At 32.3% G+C, this 22218-nt stretch overlaps 1 protein-coding gene across 21 annotated transcripts in view; it reads right to left on the reverse strand.

Moving 5' to 3' along the window:
* Positions 1 to 22218, reverse strand: part of LOC142320422 (uncharacterized) — a 137706-nt gene that overhangs the window by 19057 nt on the left and 96431 nt on the right. For 17 of the 21 annotated variants that reach the window (XR_012755380.1, XR_012755381.1, XM_075358161.1 and 14 more), the window contains 3 exons: positions 17531 to 17684; positions 14245 to 14438; positions 1659 to 1812 (listed from right to left, as the gene is read on the reverse strand). Coding sequence is in view for 17 of the 21 variants with exons in the window: in XM_075358161.1 (XP_075214276.1) it covers positions 1659 to 1812; positions 14245 to 14438; positions 17531 to 17684 (502 nt within the window). In the remaining 4 variants the exon portion in view is untranslated. The remainder of the gene's footprint in view (positions 1 to 1658; positions 1813 to 14244; positions 14439 to 17530; positions 17685 to 22218) is intronic. The other 4 variants (XR_012755383.1, XR_012755382.1, XM_075358163.1 and 1 more) reach the window with 1 other exon arrangement.

Genomic DNA, 22218 nt, shown 5'->3' on the forward strand with positions numbered 1-22218 from the left:
TTTAAAGTTTTTTTTAAAGTTAACAATTAAAATATTTTTATTAAGTGATGTTTTTTTATATAACTCATAAGATCAGTAATAAATAAATATTGCTACAAATACCAGAATGATTAGAATATAACAGAGATTGAAAGAAAACTGAATTATTTACTTCATTCACTTAATAATCATAGTAAAAGAGAGTGGCAGAGAATTGGAAAGTGTTAAAAAACTGTAGAAGGAGAAAGCTAAGATATTTCAAGTAAAATATGAACTATTGTGCAAAAGTTAAATTAAATCTAATTAAATTCAATCTCTTTAAGTTAAATTAAAGTTAAATCTAATTAAATTCAAATGAATATCTTCGATACTGCATAAAAAGCAATGAAAGAAACTGATAAAATGGTATCTAAATAATGTTATAAAGCAAAATGTAGAAATAGATTCATAACAGAAATGTATGTTTCCAGTATAAAAAAAAATGTAAATATTAATTATATTCTGAATTTTTCTTGCTTCCCCAAAATTATTTACAAATTGTAGTTCACTCAGACATAAAATTTTCATATATATATATATATATATATTAAAAAAAACACAGATTAATTTAATTAATATGGACCATATTCTAATCCAGATATTCGCAATTAATTTACAATTCAAGCAGCCTTCATTCACGTAACTATCTTAAGGGGAGACAGTAGTTCTGTTTCCAACCTATCTTCCCGATACTAACATAAGCAGCATTTTCTCAGCTTGTATTAATCCGATCATTATGAATTGTTTGTGCTGTTTACTATATCCTTGATACATATTTTAACATGAGGAGGATTTTTAAAAATTTTGATTTAAAAAATAAATAAAAATGTTTTTGTATTCAAGTGTGACATGTATCAAATTCTGGTCAATTAAACTGTATAAAACATACAGGAACTATTTTCAACAAATATCTCTTGTTAAAACGTGAATATGGGTATGTAAAGACATGCCTGAAAATTTGGGCTTGATTGGTCATTTGGTTTCCGAGAAAATGTTCCTTTTGTGCTAAAATCATAGAACTCTCAAAACTGTAAAAATAAAATACATCTTTAGACAGCCTAAAAACAGTCCAGCTCCATATTCTGCTTCCTGCTCCGCTTCCAACTTTATCTTGGCAACCTTCTTTTCTCTTGTGGCTAATCTTTCGTAATATGAAACTGACTTTTCAGCTTGTCAGATTCATTGTGTGTCAAGATCTTTATGGCCTTTACCATGTAATATCCAGGTTGAAGTCCAAGTCTATGAATAACATCACAAAACTAATGTTTCTTTTGTTAAATGTAGACACAGCTTCATACACGCCAAATTATAAATACATTTTTTTGGAAGTACTGTCCACACTACATTACTGAAGGATTTATTTACATTTTCTGTAGTTCAATGAATACACTTAATCGATAAATTACGGTCTGATAAAGCTTGAAAAACAGGTATTTTTACTTTCAAAACTGCCCCAGGGATACTTCTCCTATGTTTATAAGGTGGTTGCTGAGGATCTACCAAGTATTTATTATATTTACACCAACTCTTTATTCCTTTAGGAGACAACCTGTTACCACCTGGTTCATCACTGTCATGAACACTGGAGAAAAATCTATTTGCAGCACAAATTTCAAAAAGCATAATAATGAAATACAGACCTGAACTAGCAACGGCCTTTACAATCTGTGAACAAAGGTAGAAGTCTGTTTGATCTGCTGGTAAATTGGCAAGTATGATTATATCCTTACCTAAATGTAAATCATCACAACCATTCTCTATGAGAATCAATGGATTATCCATACTTGTCACTTCCTGCAATAAAGATAAAGTATATCATTAATGATAAGTATATATAAAATACAAGTTAGTATAAGCAAAATAATAAGTATATAAAAGAAAAACTTCCATAACGTACAGTACTTATTTACTTGCTTAATAAGTGTCCGATCAGAAAACCCTAAAAAATTTCATTTTCTACAATTACATTATGATTTCTCTTGTAAATCACTTTAATTTTAAAGCTTGCCGAATAGTGCATAAATTTTCAATGTTTGCATTATGAAGTGATGTTGGAAAACTTTATCAGGCTCATATGGAAAAATGCATAACACTTGTTTCAGAGATGAACAGTGGTGGCTTGTAGCTAATATTAGTGGGGGTGCTGCTCCAGAAAACCTTTTTCTGGGCATTTTCAAGGCCATGGTTAAAGTTTTTTTGTAAAATAAAGGAACTGGAAAAGAATGAATCAATTAGAATAGCTGGAAGCAGAATAATAATCTAATTCTACACTTTATCACATTCAAGAATATGGTACACGATTTTTAAGCACATTGTGCTTAAAAACTGTATTCAATTTAACCAAATAAATAATAAAATGTCAATGCAGTAATATTTTTTAGTATTATTAAATAATAACTTAATAAAATGTCTGCTTAAAAACAAAAGTCCTATGGCCCTTAATTTAAATTTCTGCATACAGAGAAACAAATATATAATTTTTTTTTACTAATTTCCTTCTCTTTCACTTTTCCAGCGTGTTTTTGGACAGATATGGCAATCAAAGAGCCATTGCTTTCCACTATCTTCTGATCACTACAGAAAAGACAACTAAACCAGTTTCACATTCCTTCCACCAACTAAAGTAGAAAAGAGATCGAACAAGGAATGTTCCATGAACACATGGAGTAAAAAAAAACTACCTTCCACCAGCACGCCAGGGTCAGAACTGCAGGAGCAACGGTGCTCTGTCCCTTGTGTGCGTGCCCACAACAGCCAAACACCACGCCGCTGGAACTGTGAAGCACACAGTTCCATATAAAGATTTTTGTATCTTTTTCATAAACTGGGGGATGGCTACTGACACATTAAGCTTAAGGATTATACATTGTACAAGTGTAAAGAAAGAATTAAAGAAAAAAGGATTCATTATATTAAATTTTACCTAATATCAAGTGGAAATAGGGGGTGCTGCAGTTCCACAGTGCCTACACATGAGCCACCACTGGAGATGAATATTCTGATAATGATTAAATTGCAACAATTTTAATAACATTCAGTCACCTTAGGAATTTTTTTGTAACCAGTACAGAAAGTATACACTCTCTTAATATTCAAATGATACTCAGTGATGATGAATGTGATATTTTATTGATCACAATTCAAAAAATTCACACTCATTCATCCATGCTTCTACAGTGGAAGTTTGAACCCTGTTCTCAGGATATTATAGAGGAATGTAAGGAAATTTGGAACAACAGTGGCATTAGATATATCTCCTCTAGCTAATATTTCATTGACTTAAATACCTGCACACTTGCCCTTTCTTAATTTTCAAATAAAAGTCCACATCTTTATGATCATATCTGCTTAGAAAACCTTCCTTTGCACAGTGGTACCTTCAGAGAAGTACATTTCAAAACATAGGTACAAAGAATAACTTCTTGGTCTATTTGGTACTCATTAAATGCTGAATAAGATTCAAATTTATGATTCAATTTATAATACCAAAAAGCAGCCACAAAAACGCCTATTTTGAAAGACTTCCTTGTATATCAAATTCAGACTGTCCAAAGTCAGAACCTACTAATGATGTGTTTTGGCTATGCCAAACAACTTGGTTGACTTGACTATTAAAAAAGTAATTTATTAAATCAGCAGTACGTCGAGGTACTAAGTGACTATACTGATTGTGGTTTTTTCTATCTAAGTGAGGTTTTGACTGAAGTTGAATTTTCCATACCTATCAAAAACAAATACTTTGTCATAAGCATGAATAAATTTAAATTTTACAAATCCAACCAGCTCTCCACTAATACATGAACAGCAGTAAACTGGGAAAATAATGTGGAAGCATGAACAACTACCTCAACAACGGAACTAGTGAAGAACAGAGAAATATTGATTATATCCATTCTAATGCTTTCAGAGTTGATGATGGCTGGTGAGACTGAAAATTCCATCAAATGAAAAATGGACCGGTGGAAAATTATTATCACAAAAACAATTTTCCACCCAGAGGGAAAAAATGAAAGCAATATAAAACTGGAACTGACAATACGAAACTGACAACAGGAAAGTTTCAAAAAATAATTTTTTATAAGGAATGTTCTTATCATACTTAAAATACGATGATTGCAGACAAAGAAAAATTAAGTTTTTTATGAATTTTTTATGAAATAAGTGTGTAACTATGATTTACTTTGCTAATAAAAGTATGTTTATTTTCTTTTCAGTTATTTACTTTACCCTTAACATTACAGCAAAGGATTAAAAAAAATAACATGTGTATTGCAAATTAAATGTAGTTTTAAGAAAACAAAAAATTAATGCACATAGACAGATGACAAACCAGTCAAATTAAACATCTTCTCATCAGAATAACAATAATAATTTAATAATTCACTCAATGAAACAGATTATAGGTTTCAAATAACCGATTTAATAATTTATTTAGTTTAGTGCAACTGCATGATATACAAACACATTGTAACTGCTTATCTTCACATCAATGCTTTACTGCAGAAATGAAAAGTACAGTCTGGGATTATTGGTTTGAATCATCTATAATACAAGATTTATACTGTAAATACAATTTTACCAATCATGTCTAAAGAAGACATTCAAAAATGTTTTTAGACAATAACAGTATGTTTCTATTTGTACTATCACAGACCTTGAAATACTGTATTCTCAGCTCTCACTTTCCTAGCAACCATCCTATGCCCAACAACAGTCTCGTCTTTTTTTTCAATTACCCTCCCATCGTTTCCACTCACCACATACTATGATTTGTAAATGTACATGGATCTACTTCATACTCCAGTTACTAACCTGCTTGGTTTTTTGTTAGTTAATATATTTAATTTGCTATACATTATTATTATTATTTTTGGTACTTAAAAAAAAATTATAGTTGTCGATTCATGTATAAAGTTTGCCATTCTATACAGATCTATCAACATTTAATAAATCAATGTAGATAGCTCTGTTAGTTATATATTAGCAGCTGCTTTGTACCTGATAAGTAAGGTGCCTGACTGTACACTGGCAGATTTTAGTTTAGGTCCAATGAACTTTTTACTGGAATTTCTAGTGGGATTACTATCCAGGAGCTGAGCATGCAATTGCCTTACACATTTATAAATTTTTTTATATTTCCCAAAAGATCTCCTTAAGGGACACAAATGCCAGGGTGGGGAAGGAGAAGCAAACAGTTTCAATCCAAAGTGAAGGAGAAAGATGGGAGGAAACAGTAGGGAGGAGGATCAAAAAGGGAGAAATTAAGAAAAAGTGAGGGAAATAGGAGTCATATGATATAAGTGAGGGACTGAGGGTAGAGGCAGTTTTCATAACTGAAATGCAGTAGGGAGAGGTGGGTTATTCCACATATCCGATTGCAGGAAGCCCAACAAACAGGTGCAAATTCCAACAGGCAGCACCCAGATCCATCAGCTCCTTTAACAGACTCAAAAGGACCGAGAAGATGGGGGAAAATGGAAAATATTGGATAAGAAAATAGAAGGATTGGTAGAGCTAGGAGAGAAAGAGAAGATATGATCAGCTAACATCCTGACTTCTAGTAGGCTGAAAAGTAGAAAATGAAAACAAGAAAACAATGATTTATTATAATCACAAAAAATATTGAAGCCAGTCATTGTACTTAAATATATTTCTGATGTAGATCATTTAGTGTAGCTGGGATGCATCTTCATATTTTTTTAAGTTTATGTTTATGATAGTTTATAATCAGATGATATGGTACAAAAAAAAAATTATGTATAGTTTTACAAAATAATAGAAGTTTGTGTAAGAAACTTTTGTTGTTTCTACAAGAGCTATTATTACAAGGAAAAATGCATGAAATAATAGTACTGACTGAAATATTGGTTTTTGAGGAAGAATTATTTAAATATCAAATAGATAATTGTAACTGTTTCTCTAACAGTAATTCTGGTTATAGAACAGGAGGAGTTATTGTGTATATTAAAAAGGAATAGAAGGCAACATTGTATTGATTATTCTAAAATAAATTTTAAATACCACACGGTATACAAATTGAAATTGAGTAAAACAATTTTAATTTTAATCTAACTGTTTTCTACATATTTAATTTGGTGTCAAAGGATATCTGTTTACAGGAATTAGAGAATTATTTGCAAGCAACTGAATATGAGAATGCAATTTACACCGGTGATATAAATATAATTAGTATGATCGATAATGCAACAACTGCTATTTATTTACTTCTACTGCAAGGTCATGGTTTTAGTTTTATAATGAACAGTCCTACAAGACTTATATCTAGTACATGTATAGACAATATTAGTACCATAAGGAAAAAATAAGTTCTGAAAATTATGATTTTGAAATTCTTGATAAAGACACTACAGATCATTCATCGATCACAGTATTCATAATTTTAGTCTAACATGTAATAAAATTAAGGATAATGTTAGTAAAGTTTACATGAATATTGATAAGCTAAAAGAAAAACTTAATTCTATAAACTGGAGTATCGTCTTCAAATCTGAAGATGTGGACAATGAGTGTTTCAACTCAGTAAAAAACATATATACATGTAAAACTAAAGATAATCCCTTAAAGTCATGAATAAATGTTAATCTAGTATGTAGAATTGAAAAAAGAAATACATTGTATAAAAAAACAAAACTGCATGCAAACAACATAAATATCAAAAATGTTATGTAAAATATAAAGATAAATTACAAAACGATTCAGAAATCACTAAAGATAAATATTTCAGTGATCTTACTTTCAAGAACCAAAAATAATACAGAATAATGGATGTGCATAGATCATTTATTAGGAATAGCTGGAGCTAAAAATAGTGAAATAGAATCATTAAAACTTATTGATGATGATGTTAAATGAGACAAATGCTTAATTGTGGAGGAATTTAATAATTACTTTTTAACTATAGTGGAGGAGATTAAGAAAGAAATACAAACAAGTGACATGCATTCTGATAAAACATTAATAAATACTGCCATACTGACATAAATCATTATTATCTGCGTCTCAAAAAATTCTAGAAAAAATTATAAAAACAGATTCCTACAAAAACAAAATTTTTAAATAAAAATCAATATGGTCTCACAAAGGAAAAAATACTGAAGATACCCTTTTAAATTTTATGTCCAATATAATAGAAGGTAAAAACAAAGGTCAACAAGTAGCAGGTTTGTTCTTGAATTTGAAAAGAGTGTTTGATGTTGTTGATCAAAATATTTTGCTTTACAAACTAGGAAACCAGGAATAAGAGGTCAATACAATAAATAGTTCAAGATATATTTAAGGGGAAGATCTCAACAGCTCAAGATAAGAGAAAAAATGAGTTCTCAAGGTACTGTTTAAGTACAGTATTCTGCAGCGCTCTGTACTTGGAACTATTTTATTTATTATAAACATAAATGATTTATGTAATGGAAAATTTAATGGTACAGTGACAACATTTGCTGGTAACAGATCATTAGATTATGAAGCTGATATATGAAATAAAGAAAAACATTGAAGAAGACCTTATGAAAATTAAGTAGTGGTTAATGAAAAACTACTTAAATTTAAATTTAATGAATACATATTATATAATTTTTCAATTAAAATGTCTGCCAGAAACGTTATATAGCATAAAATATCACAATTTAAAATGTAATATAAACATAAATTGTACATACCAAGCTATACTGCAAGTAAATACAGTTAAGTATCTGGGAGTAATTTTATATATATATCTGTTTTGCAAGGAACATATAAGATAAACAAAATAAACAGAATTAAATATGTGTAAATTTTATTTCTTGGAGAATTTTTGTACAAAAAACTTACTAAAGATGTTGTACCATTCCTTGATAGAATCGAGATTAATGTATGGTATGTATAACTTGTTGGGGAGGTATGAATTATTCTAATATAAATGCATTATTGGTAGCACAAAAATACGTAATAAGAATGATTCCTCATAAAACAGATTTAGCGAATCTTTACCAATTTTTAAAAAACTTACCATATTGCCTTTAAGATATTTATTTGTTTGTTTTTAGAGTCCAAAAAAATTTTTATAAAAGGTGTAATATGTATAGAGTAATGCACACATATGCCATGGGTAATTTAAGTAAGAATGATAAATTGTGTCGCCTTTACCAAAATTGGAACAGTATAGGCATTTTTATTCACTTGTAGCTCCGAAGGTGTACAATTTATTATCTAATAATACAAAGCAATCAAGAAATTTTAGAGAATACAATACTCTATTATTTGTATGATTACTAGAATCTGATGAAACTGAAAAGTTATTATTGTAATTTTATTACACTGGTCAACATGATTTTTGTCTCACGAGTACCAACAAGTGTACTTATGCAGTATTTTATCCTGTTTTCAAATATGTATTTGGAATTTCTGCATCACCCACAGTTTTTTATTTTAATTTTTTAAAATATTTTAAAACGTTTTTTCGTTCATTTGTCTATTGAGAAGTAAAAGCTCCTAGAGTATTGTAAATATGATTGAACCAAATGAGCTAACTCAAAGGGTAGTGTTGCTACTGTTGTGTAGGTTCATATGTGTACAGACATGTTCTAGTGTAGGCATCATTCATTTAGTTCTGGTTCATTTAGTGTCAGTTATGAAATAGTAGTGAACCAGTAAACATGTCATTGTGAGTGCTTTGTGTGTCTGAATTATTGTGTATTACATATTTCCAACTTTATTTCTTTTAATTAGTCGTTAGTTACAAAATGCCCAGAGTTGGTTTAAATCATCGTAACAATTTTTGCTATGTATGTGGTGAAAAGAAAAGTGACGCTCAAGTCACTTTTACTGCATTAGTAAAAAAGTGTTATGAACTTTATTTTGGGTGTAAAGTCGGGAACCAAACAAAGGCCTGAGCCCCAAATATCTGTTTTTTATTGTGTTCTAGGCTTTTTACTGCATGGAAAAATGGCACACGCCATATGCCATTTGCTATCTCTATGATTTGGAGGGAACCCAAAGATCACGTTTCTGATTTTTATTGCTGCTTAACAGACATTAAAGGGATTACATCAAAATCAAAACAGAGTGGTGTACCCTAACTTGCAATCTGCAATGATACCAGTTCCACACTGCAAAGAATTGCCCATACCAAAGGCTCCACAACATGTGACATAAGATGAAGAGAGCTCAGAGTCTGATGGAAGTCAGGAAGAAAAAGAAACAGATTCTAGTGATATAACTTTTGAACAAAGCTGTTCATCTGAGCCTTATTTACTGACTCAAGGAAATCTTAACAATCTCATACGAGATTTAAAGTTATCCAAAAAACAGTCTGAAATGCTTGCTTCCTGGCTAAAAGGATGGAATCTTCTTCAAAAGAATACAAAGATATGTACTTATTGCAATTGACATTCTGAATTTAAAGACTATTTTTCTGAAGAAAATGGCTTAGTACTTTGTTGAATGGCACTTGTTCATTGCTTCCTTTAAAGTTAGTAAAAAGAGCTGTGCTTCTGCGTAATGCAATAAGTCCCATCAGTACCTGTGGCTCACTCTGCTAGTATGAAAGAAAAATATGAAAATTTTTAATTTATATTGGAAAAGTTTCAATATGCAGTATATGAATGGAATGCTTGTGGTGATTTGTAGGCAATTACACTTATTCTTTATCTGTAGCTTGGTTACACTAAATACAGTTGATTTTTGTGTGAATGGGATAGTAGGGACAAAAAAACCATTTCATTATAAAATAATGGCCTAAATGCGAATCACTCATTCCTGAACAGAAAAATGTGAAACATACCCATTGTGTAATCCTAAAAATATCTATCTACTACTGTTATATATCAAACCAGGATTAATGAAAAATTCTGTCAAGGCCAGGGACAATAGTCCTAGTTTCATGTACTTAAAACCGAGGTTCCATAAAATTAGTGATACAAATATAAGAAGTAATATTAGTGGGTCCACAAGTACGATCATTAATGCATGATGAAAAGTTTGAGGCACTACACTACACTTACACAGAGATGTAACAGTAATACAGAAAAACTAACTTCAAGTTTATACATCTAAACCCTTTATAGAAATGAACTTACAATAGTTTATTAAACATTGTTATTAAAATAATAAAAAATTACAAGAATCTTAGATCTATAAAGTGTTAATATTCTTGTAACAGACCACTGACCATCACTCTTCTCTAACACTGTCTTTTTTATTGTATATCATATTTATCAATTCTCAAGTGAGAAGATTGAAGCTTACCTCTGAACTGAGAAGCTTATCAAGAGCTCTTGATAAGCTTTTTTGACTCTCTCAATTTATTAAAATTATGCATACTTTTTATAAAAGAAAAGAATTATTTACATTTTTTATGAGTAGTTAAATTAAAAACATGTTTACCATCTCAATTACTGCTACAAAGTAAACTATCCTGCTAATATTACAAGGTATATCAGATAACCAGACTGCTGCTTTTTCTACCATAATTTATTTATATTTTTTGAATATATATTTTTTCTAAGTTGAATACATATATATATATTCATAAATATGGTGTCAAACTATGATAAGACCAATATTTAAAATAAATATTAAAGTTATTTCAAAAGCTCCACACAAGGGGCTACTAAAAAAAAATTTAATGTATAGGTTTTTAAAAATTAAAATGATTTCCAAAAAATTAAAAAATGTTTATTTGTCAGTGCTCAGTTTTAAATAAAGAGCATAGTAGAGCGTGATCTGCTATGTGTTCTGATCTAAACCAGAACTACATTATACAGGAAAACATTATTCATGAAAACAGCATATGAGAAATTTTACCTGATAACAAGCATAATAACCAATAGCTTACTCATTCTAAACAACTGATAAATGATGCATATACAGGTGATTCAAAGAAACGGGAAATTAAAAAAATTAAATAACGTTAATGAAAAATTTTTTTTAGAAAATGAATTTTATTTCATGTAATTGTACAAATGTTGCCATTTTAGGATACATACATTTTAGTTTATTTTTTAAAGATGACATCTTGCAGGTGACCTCCTCGTCTACGTAAACACTCATGAAGTCACTTCGTTAAATTGTTCATGGTTTGGCGTAACATCTCAACTGGAATTTCCGCAATTGCTTCTCAGATCTTTGCCTTCAGTTCTTCCGTTGTAGCAGGTCTACTGTGGAACACTTTGCTTTTAAGGTGACCCGAAAAAAAGTAATCACAAGCTGAGAGATCAGGCGATCTGGGAGGACATCTAATGTCACCATTTCGTGAAATGACACGTTGTCCAAACAATCGGCGTACAGCTGCCGATATTTGTGCAGTATGTGATGTTGCTCCGTCTTGTTGAAACCAGGCTGTGTTAAGAATTGGTGGAATTCTCTTTTGTTGTTCCACAACAAAGGTTTCAAGCACGGCAACGTAACGAGCCGACATCACTGTAATCGGAAGACTGTTCTCATCCTCAAAAAAATAAGGGCCTATAACACCGTAAGATGACATAGCACACCACACGGTAACTTTCTGGCTGTGCAACGGATGCTGGTGTAGCTGCGTAGGATTTTCTTGTGCCCAGTATTTGAAATTTTGCTTGTTAACAAATCCACTGAGGTGGAAATGTGCTTCGTTTGATATCCACAGTTCGTGAACAAACTGTTCGTTATCATTTATCTTCTGAAGCATTACATTACAGAATTGTGCTCGCACAACTGTATCGTTCGGTTTCAGTTCCTGGACTATCTGCAACTTGTATGGATGGAATTGCAAGTCCTTCACTAATATTCTTCGAACTTTTGAACTATGCAAGTAAAGATTCTGAGAGACGACGGATTGACCGATGTTGACTTCTTGTAACAGAATCTTGTAAAGCTTGAACATTCTGTGGTGTACGGATGGTTCGCTCACAGCCTGGAGGTTTCTTTTTCATTGCCGAACCAGTTTCCTCAAAATTAGATATCCATGTTTTAATTGCATATGCTGATGGAACACGGTCGTGTCGTCCCAGATTAAAATGATGGCAAAATTCTCTACGCGATCCCTCCACACTGTCATTGTTTTTGTAAAACACTTTAATAGCAAATGCACGTTGCGCACCACTCCAAGGATCCATGACAACTAAATGGCAGGTTAGGTTAGAGAGGCTGGCGCCACTTATCAAGTGATACCAATCGCCCATGGCTACCAACACAACTTATAAACAGGGTGTTTACACAGTGTGTAAACACCCTGTAACAGCCTGGTGTTACAGGGTGTTTCTTTGAATCACCCTGTACAAGGGTTTTTTTTTTCAAGGTCCGATCGGTCACAAAATTAAAACCACAGTGAAAATATAAAATGTTTAATTTGTAACAAGTACTTACATAGTTACGCTATTTCTCTACATAGTCGCCACTTTGATTTAGATATTTGTCATAGCTTGGTACCAACTTTCCAATACCCTCGTCATAGAAAGGAGCCACCTGTGTTTTTAGCCATGTTTCTATGCAGGTCTGCAGCTCAATGTCTGTGCCAAAATGTTGTCCTTCTAGCCAGCATTTCATGTGAGCAAAGAGGTGAAAATCGGTTGGAGCCAAGTCCGGGCTGTATGGTGGGTGATCAAACACTTCCCCCAATGAAAATGCTACAGGAGCTTCTTTGTTACAACAGCTGCAGTGTGTGGCCGAGCATTGTCATGGAGAAAGACAACGTTATCATGCCTGATGACAACATTCCTCTCCGCTTATTCTGAATTGCCCTTCGTAGATGCTGAAGAGTCGTGTAGTATGAGGCTGCAGTGTCACGTCCATCAGGGTCGTGCCACGTTCCATGAATTCCACCAAGAGAACTCCATTCTGATCCCAGAACACAGTAGCCATACACTTTCTGTTGGAGAAGGTTCGCTTGAACTTTTTTGGTTTACTGGGAGAATGAGAATGCATCCACTGTTTGGATTGTTCTTTTATTTCTTCAGTTTCGAAATGGACCCATATCTTGTCCCCTGTGACAATTTTGCTCAAAAAATCTTCTCCTTCATTGTGGTAGCACTGGAGAAACATTGAGGAGGCGTCCATTCTCATTGTTTTGTGATGGTCGGACAGCATCTTGGAAACCCATCTCGCACACAGTTTGCGGTACTGAAGTCTCCCACTCACAATGTTGTAGAGAGCTGACCTTGAAATTTCAGGAAATGAATCACTCAATACAGAAATTGTGAACCGATGATTTTCTCGAATTGCCTCATCCAATCCCTTAAACGAGATCATCGGTTGACACTTGCTTCCTTCCCTGACCACCTGCATCATGAACATCTGTACGTCCTGCTTTAAAGTTCCTGCACCACTGTTGCACTTTGCTGTCACTCATTGAAGTTTCACCGTACATATTACTTATTTGTCGATGAATTTCAGCTGCATTACAGCCCTCAGCCTGAAGAAATTGAAATTGTTTTCAGCACTTCACACTTGGCGGGAGATGCCATTGTTGTAGACATGTTTACGTGCTAGCTGCGTGTTCAGAATTAAATGAAGTGACGTGGCATGACTGAAGGCCATACTAGAGACGCTGCGCAACACATATGCACAAAGGTTCATCCGATTTTTGTGCGGGTTTTTATTTCACGGCGATCGGACCTTGAAAAAAAAATAACCCTCGTAATTTTGCTGCTTTATTATACTTCAGATCATATGAGATCTAATTGATGAAAACAAGTACATGTTTAAATTGTGGGGTTGCAAGATAAAAACTTTGTAAATAATGAACATACATATCTGATGTTATATGTATGAATTATCAAGCCATTGATATTTATCGTATTTAAAAATGCTGCTTCCTGATATGATCTACTCTGGGAAGATTTACCTAATTAGATTTCCAATATTGGTCAAAAAACTGTTTATATTATTCACTGTTTAAAATATGAACTGTCTGTAATATAAAAATAAAGTCTAAATCACATTAACTATAAAACAAACATTAAATCAAATTTATCTGATTCAGTTCAAAAATTATTTAATGCCAGAAAAAGTAATTATTCTGTTCAAGTTAAAATTTTCAAAATTAATACCTGCTATTGTAATTGGTTAACTGTTCCCAATAAAACATATTTATGCCATACTGAAAGAATAAGTTTTTGAAAGAAGATTATGGGCTAATGCAATATAAAACGAATAGATTAAATGCAATGTATGAATCTTCAAACAGCTTAGCATTGTAATTTACAAAGTTTGGCCAAAGCTAGAGATTTAATCTATGATCTGTAATTGCTTTCGTACCTTATACTGCATACCAAATCTGTTAGCAATCCTGAGAGCAGAATAAATATATTGCACCAAACGAGAACTGTGAATTGCAATTTCGACTAATGAATTTACAATTTGCAGTGTACCTTTTTGTTCTAAATTTTCATCTGTATTAGTATCTTCAATATCCCCAAGAAGACTGTAACTGCTTGCTGTACTAAGTGACACTAAATAAAATCATATAAATAATAGTTTAGGCTATATCTTTCACTGTATACAAATAGCAAATACATTCAAATAAGTGCCAAAGCAAAATAAATGTTTAATGAATACAACATTCTATTTTTAATAGAATAAAATTCACACTCGCTTACACTAATCACCATACACTTTATACTAATCCCCAGAAATATAGCAAACTAATAAAACAGCTTACATGAATAGTTTAATCCTGGGAAGGTATAAATAACATACCTTATAATAATGTAATATTTTTGAATATATCAATTTAAAAGGAATATTTTTATTATTTAAATCATTCTCCTAGTGCAGAAACTATGCATTTTTATGAAAAAATATATGATTAATATTGATGTTTTAAGACATCTAATACAATCTTGCTGCATTCCATCAACCATCCAAAAAATGTGAAAATAACTCAAATGACCCTAGTTTTAATTTTTCTTTAGCTAGAAAGGAAAATGTTTAAATGTTCAATTATTTTATTTTTTCACAGTCAATAATGAAGTTATTATACCTTTTTCTCACCTTATTTAATATATTTGATAAATTTTTATTCTAACAGAGTGGATAGTAAACGCTTACAATTGTTATAAAAATTATTTTTATGAGAATAAAAAAAACAATGCAATGTTTGGAATATGTAAAACAAATTGTTGGGGATGTAGGATGTGGGGGGTATATCGTAATGAAACAACTGGCACTGGATAGGGAATCTTGGAGAGCTGCATCAAACCAGTCAAATGACTGAAGACAAAAAAACCAAAAAACTGAACAATTGTTTTTATCTGGACATTTCACGAATTGGGCAGTCAATTTTTTCTTTTATGATGTTTCAGCCTCGAAAAGCCTGGGCCTACTCCACAACACCCCTCTGCTCCTTCTCTCTTCTCTCCTAAAGGCTATCCTTCTCTGTCCTCCAATTTGTAGCTTACATTCATTCTCCTTTTGCCATTATCATTTTGTATCTGTATTATAAAAAACAATTCTGTTGTGGTCCAAGGTGGTCATGGAAAACCAGTTATTTTTGTATAGGATGTTAATGCTAGCCCATGCCTGTACCAACTTACTACCAACCAAGTAATTTTTTATTTGGGTTTTCTTCTCCTAATGACTGAAGAGCCGACTTCTATCTACAAAGCGCAGTTCTGAGTTTAGTCAGCCTTGGGTATTTTATTTCTCCAGTACTCCCATATCTGGAGAGCACTTTTTTATCCACAAAATGGGGAGAAGCTCAGTGGCAGGGAGATCAGAAACTCCACACAAGAGAGCAACCATTGGGTTAAAGTTTTTTTTTACTATTTACTTGAGATAACCCACTTTGATATGAGTTAGAGGTTCTGTTGTATTAATCTGTTGGTTATTTGTAACCCTCTAGTAGCATGTTAAATTTTCACTCTTTTTCAACATTTTAATGCAATTAAGGAACTTCCAATATAATATTTTTGCACTAAATAGATTCTTTGGGAACACATATCCCACTTATTAATTTGCTCCTTCATCTTTATTATCATCCTTTATTTTCCACTGAATAAAAGACTTTTATTTTGTAATACTGCTAACAATAAGTAATTAATTCTTTAGAATGACTATTTGTAACCATTTTTAAGCACTTTATAAATACATAATTTTATATCAGTAATATAATCAACATTTTTATTAATCAATTTAAAATCACTAAATATGCCATAACAAAAGGTATATTTAATTTGTTGGTAATAGACAACAACCAGATTCACTGTAATATTCGTGTTATAAACAATATGTGTTTGGTAAAATGGTATGAAAATTAGTTATTCTACTTTACATTGTATGTTCAAAGAAGAACTTGCCACATTCTTTAAAAAAATATAAGCTGAATAGGCATTCCATATTTTCTTATAAACAAAAACTAAATATAAGAAACAGTTGGATATATATGTCATTGAAATTAATCTTTTTAGGATTCATACATTAATAGAATTAAAAATATATATATATATACTTTTTTTTGATCTTCAATAAAATTCAGTAACATTCTGATCACTGTGCTAATAAAAACTAGTAAAAACTCAAATTGCATGAAATACAAACCACCAAAACACAGTAATTAGATAATAAGGTAAGTTTAACTAATCTAATGTGTTTTGATAGTTCATATTTCATATAATATACACCCTTGCATATATTTATCCATGTTTGTGTATTTATTCACTTTTTCAGAGATTAATAAAGAGATATCCAAAGTTCTTTTGCGAACTTACACAGCTACAATAGGTTGCTACAATGAAACAGCTACATCCCAATGATTGTGTTGTTTCAGGTCACCAAAATGATCATATATAATGGCTCAAAAACAATATTAACACCACAATTTTATATAGAATATAAATGTGAATTGCTCTTAAAACTGAAATCAAATCAAACTTCAAACTGAAATGTTTTGCATTTCAATTATCAATATTAGATAAATGATTTGGAAGTTATAAAAAAAAGAATTTTTTTCAGGTAAATTGTAATTTTTTTACCTTTTCAACATATTTCAAGAAAAATCGGGTTGATTTTCATGATTTCATTTCAATCAGAATAGCTCAATGGATACATTTTATCTAAGATTTTTTTATCAGTTATTGATTCTTGAGATATTCAAAAGGGCATTTTTTATTTCCCTTATTTTATTCTCTCCATTTATCTAAAAAATCACCGACTTGATGCTGATGAACCATACATCTTGAATATGTTATGAGAATTTAAATTAAATATTTTTTGTTTCAATTTTTTTTAATTTTATCAACAGATCAGTACACAAATTTGATGGTTAGCAACATTGATGATCCATCGTACAATAACATATTTGAAAATATTGTGTTGATATGATAACATCTATTGATATGTTGATACTATCAATACTTATTAAATAATGCTAAATTCTTACAGGTTGAAAATTCAAGATGATGCCAAAGATCAAACGTCTCCAAGATGAAGAGAATGTCATTATAGCAGAAAAACAGTTTTACCACATGAATAATGTTTTAACCTGTTCTCCTGGTATTTATTAGACTTAATGAACACTCTAAAAACATAATCATGGATTTCTTACTTTTCGACAGTGAAGATGAGAAAGAATCTGGAGAATAACAAATCTTTGATAAAGATGAATTATCTGATAATAATTGAGTGACATCCTGTGGTAGGTTACTAGGAGAATATTCGCCTTCTGCTAATCCAAGGCAACCATCCAATATAAGAGAATCCTGAAAATAATCCCCTTGTATGAAAATATATAAAGAAACATACATTCTTAAATTAATGGATAAACAGTAATGAAGATTTATTTTAAATCTAAAAAAATAAAGTACTGGTACAAAAATTAGGGGTCCTACAAAAATCAATATACATTTGGTGTAAATACACTTGTAATATTTCATGATAGAAAAAAGCAAAATTCAATAAATAGAAGAAAACATGTAACAACTGCTGATGAGCCTTGAGCCAAGCTAAAAATTAGAGTAGAGAGTTACAAATGAGAAGACATAATCAGCGTTATAAGATTCACCTCTTCGTAGGAACTTCATACAATATGATAAATAAAAATAAAACACAGAATTATATATAACAAAAAGGAAAATAATGGTCACTTAGATATGAAAAAGAAGAATAATGCTTTAAAATTCTCTAATTTAAATATAGTATTGCAAAGGATGATGAATATAAATTATTTAAAAAAAAATTAAAATAAGGTTAGCAAAAAAATAAAAACTTATATACAAAAGAAAGTGTCAGACACAGATTTAAAAAAAAAAATGTTTGTGTCGAGCATTGCAATTCATTTTAATGAAAAGTGGACAACAATAATAAAATAGGAAAGTTAAAGAAAGAGTTAAGTTAAAGGGTTACTGAAATAAAATCTCAGAGAAATACTATATATATATATATATTTATAACTCGTGAAAATCAAAATCCTCATGTAGTTATATATATATATATATATGCTAATTATATTGAAAATATAAAACTTTAGTGACAACAAACAAATTCATCTTGTAATCAATCACATAAAACAAAAACTCCATTAAATATTTTAATTCATACATTAAAAAATTTTGCACATCATTCATCACACAGAGTGAGCAACATCTCATGAAGTTCTTAGTATAAAAAAAGTATAATTCAACTAGTTAATATACCTTAATTTTTTTTTAATAAACACAAAAACTAACCAACTTTTATTGTAGGTTAGTCAGTACAATGTGTGTATCTTTTGTAGCTCAGCAGACATCTCAGTAATCAGTAAATTATCATTAGCAGACATAATTTAACACTTGCCAGGTGTTTAGGAGCTGCGAGATGGTTATTTCCACATTGGCCGGTTTAAGACAGCGCAGGCAGGTCCAAAAGCCAGCAAGAGGAGGTTGATTATGGCAGCTGTGCTGTCATCACTTATGTATGCAGTTCCGGTCTGGGTGGATGCACTGGACCAGAAACAGAATGTGAAGAGGCTGGAAACAGAATTCATATGGATGCAGCATGGATCCACAAAGATGGCGGCACGACAGCTACTACTGCAAGAATAGACCTTTGGGATGCTTTGTGAAAAGGCGCTTGGACTCGATGGCTGATTCCCCGGATAGCTCCCTGGAGGAAGCATGGGGAAGTTTTTCATTTGCTGACTCAGTTCCTTTCGGGGAATGGGGAATATGGAACGTATCTCTTCAAGTTCAAGTGTCAGAACTCTTCTCTTTGTGTTTATTGTGGACAACTAGACACTCCAGAACACATGGTTTATAGATGTGAATGGTGGCTGGGTCGTCACTGTTTACAAGGGCTAGACTGGCTGATGCCAGAAAACAAGGTGGGCCATATGCTCTGGGGTCAACGACAATGGGAGGAAGTGTCCAGATTGATCATGGGCATCCTAAAGACCAAACTGGAAGAGATGACGGAATGGGGTCCTGATTGACCAGACTGGTGGTTGATATTGGCAATGGGGCTCACGGACTCCAGACGGTGTAAACGAGGATCGTTGCATTACTGTAGCCACCACTGTCGATATTGAAATTCATTGTGTTAAGTTTTCTTTTTTGTAATTGTATATTATTTGCCATTTGTGTCTCTTTTACCCTACGATATGAGAACGTGATTTTATTGTACTTCTTGTTGTGCATTATTGCCTGCTGGTGTTTATCATTTATTGTGTTAGACTAGGTTTTGATATGTACTTGTCATTTGTCATCTATTAAGGAGCCATGAATTTATCGTTATAACTGTTATTTTTTAGCGTAATACGACGTCATGCGTTTTTGTTTTATGTCTGACAGAACATGGATTTTATTAGGTCTTTTGTTGTTTCACTGTGTCTTGGAATTTTGCTGTACATAGTGTTCTTTAATTTTCTTGATGTTTTCTTCTTGCATTATAATGTGTATTAACTTCTGTTTACCTCTTCGCATTGACCTACTCAAGGCTGAGTTTTCCATGGGCAGTGGGTTCTTTAGCAATCCTTTTTTGCGCCGCACATACATGGTGGTAAATCTTTTATTCTTTGAAAACTATGTGAATGGTGGTTTTATAAGTGTATTCGTTCTATTTCTATATGTTAGGTTAAGTTTTGTTCATTGATATTTTTCTTTTCACAGGTTGTCTATTGCCTTTTTATTGGGCATGAACTTTTGTCATGTAGACCGTCCTATGAGGGACTTATGAGGTTGGTTTTATAGGTGTTTTCATTCTTATTTCTATGTTAGGTTAAGTTTTGTTCATTGATGTCTTTCTTTCCATGGGCTGTCTATTGCTGCCTACTTGTTGGGCATGAACTTTTGTCGGGTAGACAGTCTATATGGGACTCATGAAATCCCTGTCATTTTATTGTGTCTAGATGTAGGTTTTTCTATTTTTCTTTACATTTGTTCATGTTTTTTCCTGCTGTTATCCTATTGGGTCTTAATTCCATCATCACTGATTTGAGCTTTAGACTGTGATGTCTAATATCCAGGGTGTAATTATCTGGATGTGTGGATGGGTGTGTATGATAATTTAAAAAAACAGGACTGGTGAAAAAAATAAGGTCACCAGGGGTCGAATCGTGGACACATGTAGGGACAAGGGAGGCAGCCTCATTGCTGAGGGCGTTTCTAGTCCATCCACATTCAAGAGTGGTTGGATTGGAGCGCTCCGATGATGCAATAAGGACCCTCAAGTTATTTCAAAGGGGGTATGCATGAGGGTGCATACCCGGACTCTGATTAGGTTGTAGGGACGGGAAGGGCAGCTCTTCTGAAGAGAGGCATCCGGGCAACTGGATACAGTTGTCATGATGTCTCAATGAACCAGGAGGGACCCCCATGGGCAGGGCAACAGTTTTAGTTGTATACACTAGGGTGGGTTATTCTACAGCCACGTCACTCAGGGCCAACCAAGGCAGCATCTTCTAGGTGTTTATCGGTTGCCCCTGTGTGGTTAAAAATGGTAAAAAAAAAGAAGGTGTTAGGAGTATCTGCGACATTATCAGACCAACAGCATCAACAATTTTCAGTTTTAAATCGTCCAAATCTTAAACTTTTCTTTGGTACACTCAACTTTTAATAAATCCCTAAGCAAAAAATTTCAAAGGAGTGATATATGGACATCTAGGTGGCCATACAGTTGGACCTCCTCGTCTGATTCAACTTTAGGAAAAGTGCTGTTCAAGAACATAGTAATATCTTGATGAACGTGTAGTGAAGCACCATCTTGTTGGAAACTGAAACCTGCAGAAATCTGAGGAACAGCAAATTTCTCAAGCATGTCAAGGTATGTGTGTCCTCTCGCAGCGGGCTCCATGAAAAAAAATGAACCAATTATGCCCATTTTTGTGCAGTCCTAATCAGATGTTGACTTTCAGCATGTCCATTTCATTTTTGATTGCTGATGGGGGGTTTTAAGTGCCCTAAATTCGATAATTGTGTCTGTTAATCCCTGCAGGTATGAAAGGTTGCCTCATCACAAAATAACAAACTATTAAGATAATCAGGATTGCTTTTGATGTGGTGCATTATATCTGCAGCAAACTGATATCATAGGCAGCAATCATTTGGTTTAATGTAATGAAGGAGTTGTAACTCATATGCTCACAAATGGAGCCACTTATGAACAGTTCTGTGAAAAATGGAATGAGGAATTTGTAATTCATAACTAGCCCACCTAACTGACTTTCCAGGATAGTCAATGAATACATTGCCACAGTCTCAGGCAATGATCCACAGTCTTGTCACTAACTGAAACTTTTGGATGATTTCCAGTTTATGAAACCAAGCTCCCAATCTCTTAAAGTCATATCCCACTAACGAAGAGACTTGGATTTAGGAGGATTGACATTCCATTCAGTTCATACATATTGTTGAATTTGTGTAACTGATTTAGACTTTGCTAACCAAAGCACACAATGAACCTTCTGTTGTGGGATCCAGATCTTGACTGACTACTACTAACTACAATTGCATGGTGACTCTGCTTGCCTGTACATGCGTATTCTGCTGAACTTGAGAGTAAACTGAACAAATCTTGGAGATATTTTCTATCAATTACGCCTATGTTTAAGAAATTATGACAACTGGTTTTGTAAATATAGGCCATTACTTTTGGATACCTTTAGCCCGGACATCCTATATAATATTAAACTGAAAGAATAAATAACCTTTTCAAACCTTTATAAGATATTTATAATGAGTTTGTAAATTCATTATAAATATTTTCATGTTATCTATCATATCAAGACTGAGTAGATGCAAGCAGTCAACCTGTAACTATTCA

The sequence above is a fragment of the Lycorma delicatula genome, chromosome 2 (genome assembly GCF_047948215.1).
Source record: "Lycorma delicatula isolate Av1 chromosome 2, ASM4794821v1, whole genome shotgun sequence".
Lineage (NCBI taxonomy): Eukaryota > Metazoa > Arthropoda > Insecta > Hemiptera > Fulgoridae > Lycorma > Lycorma delicatula.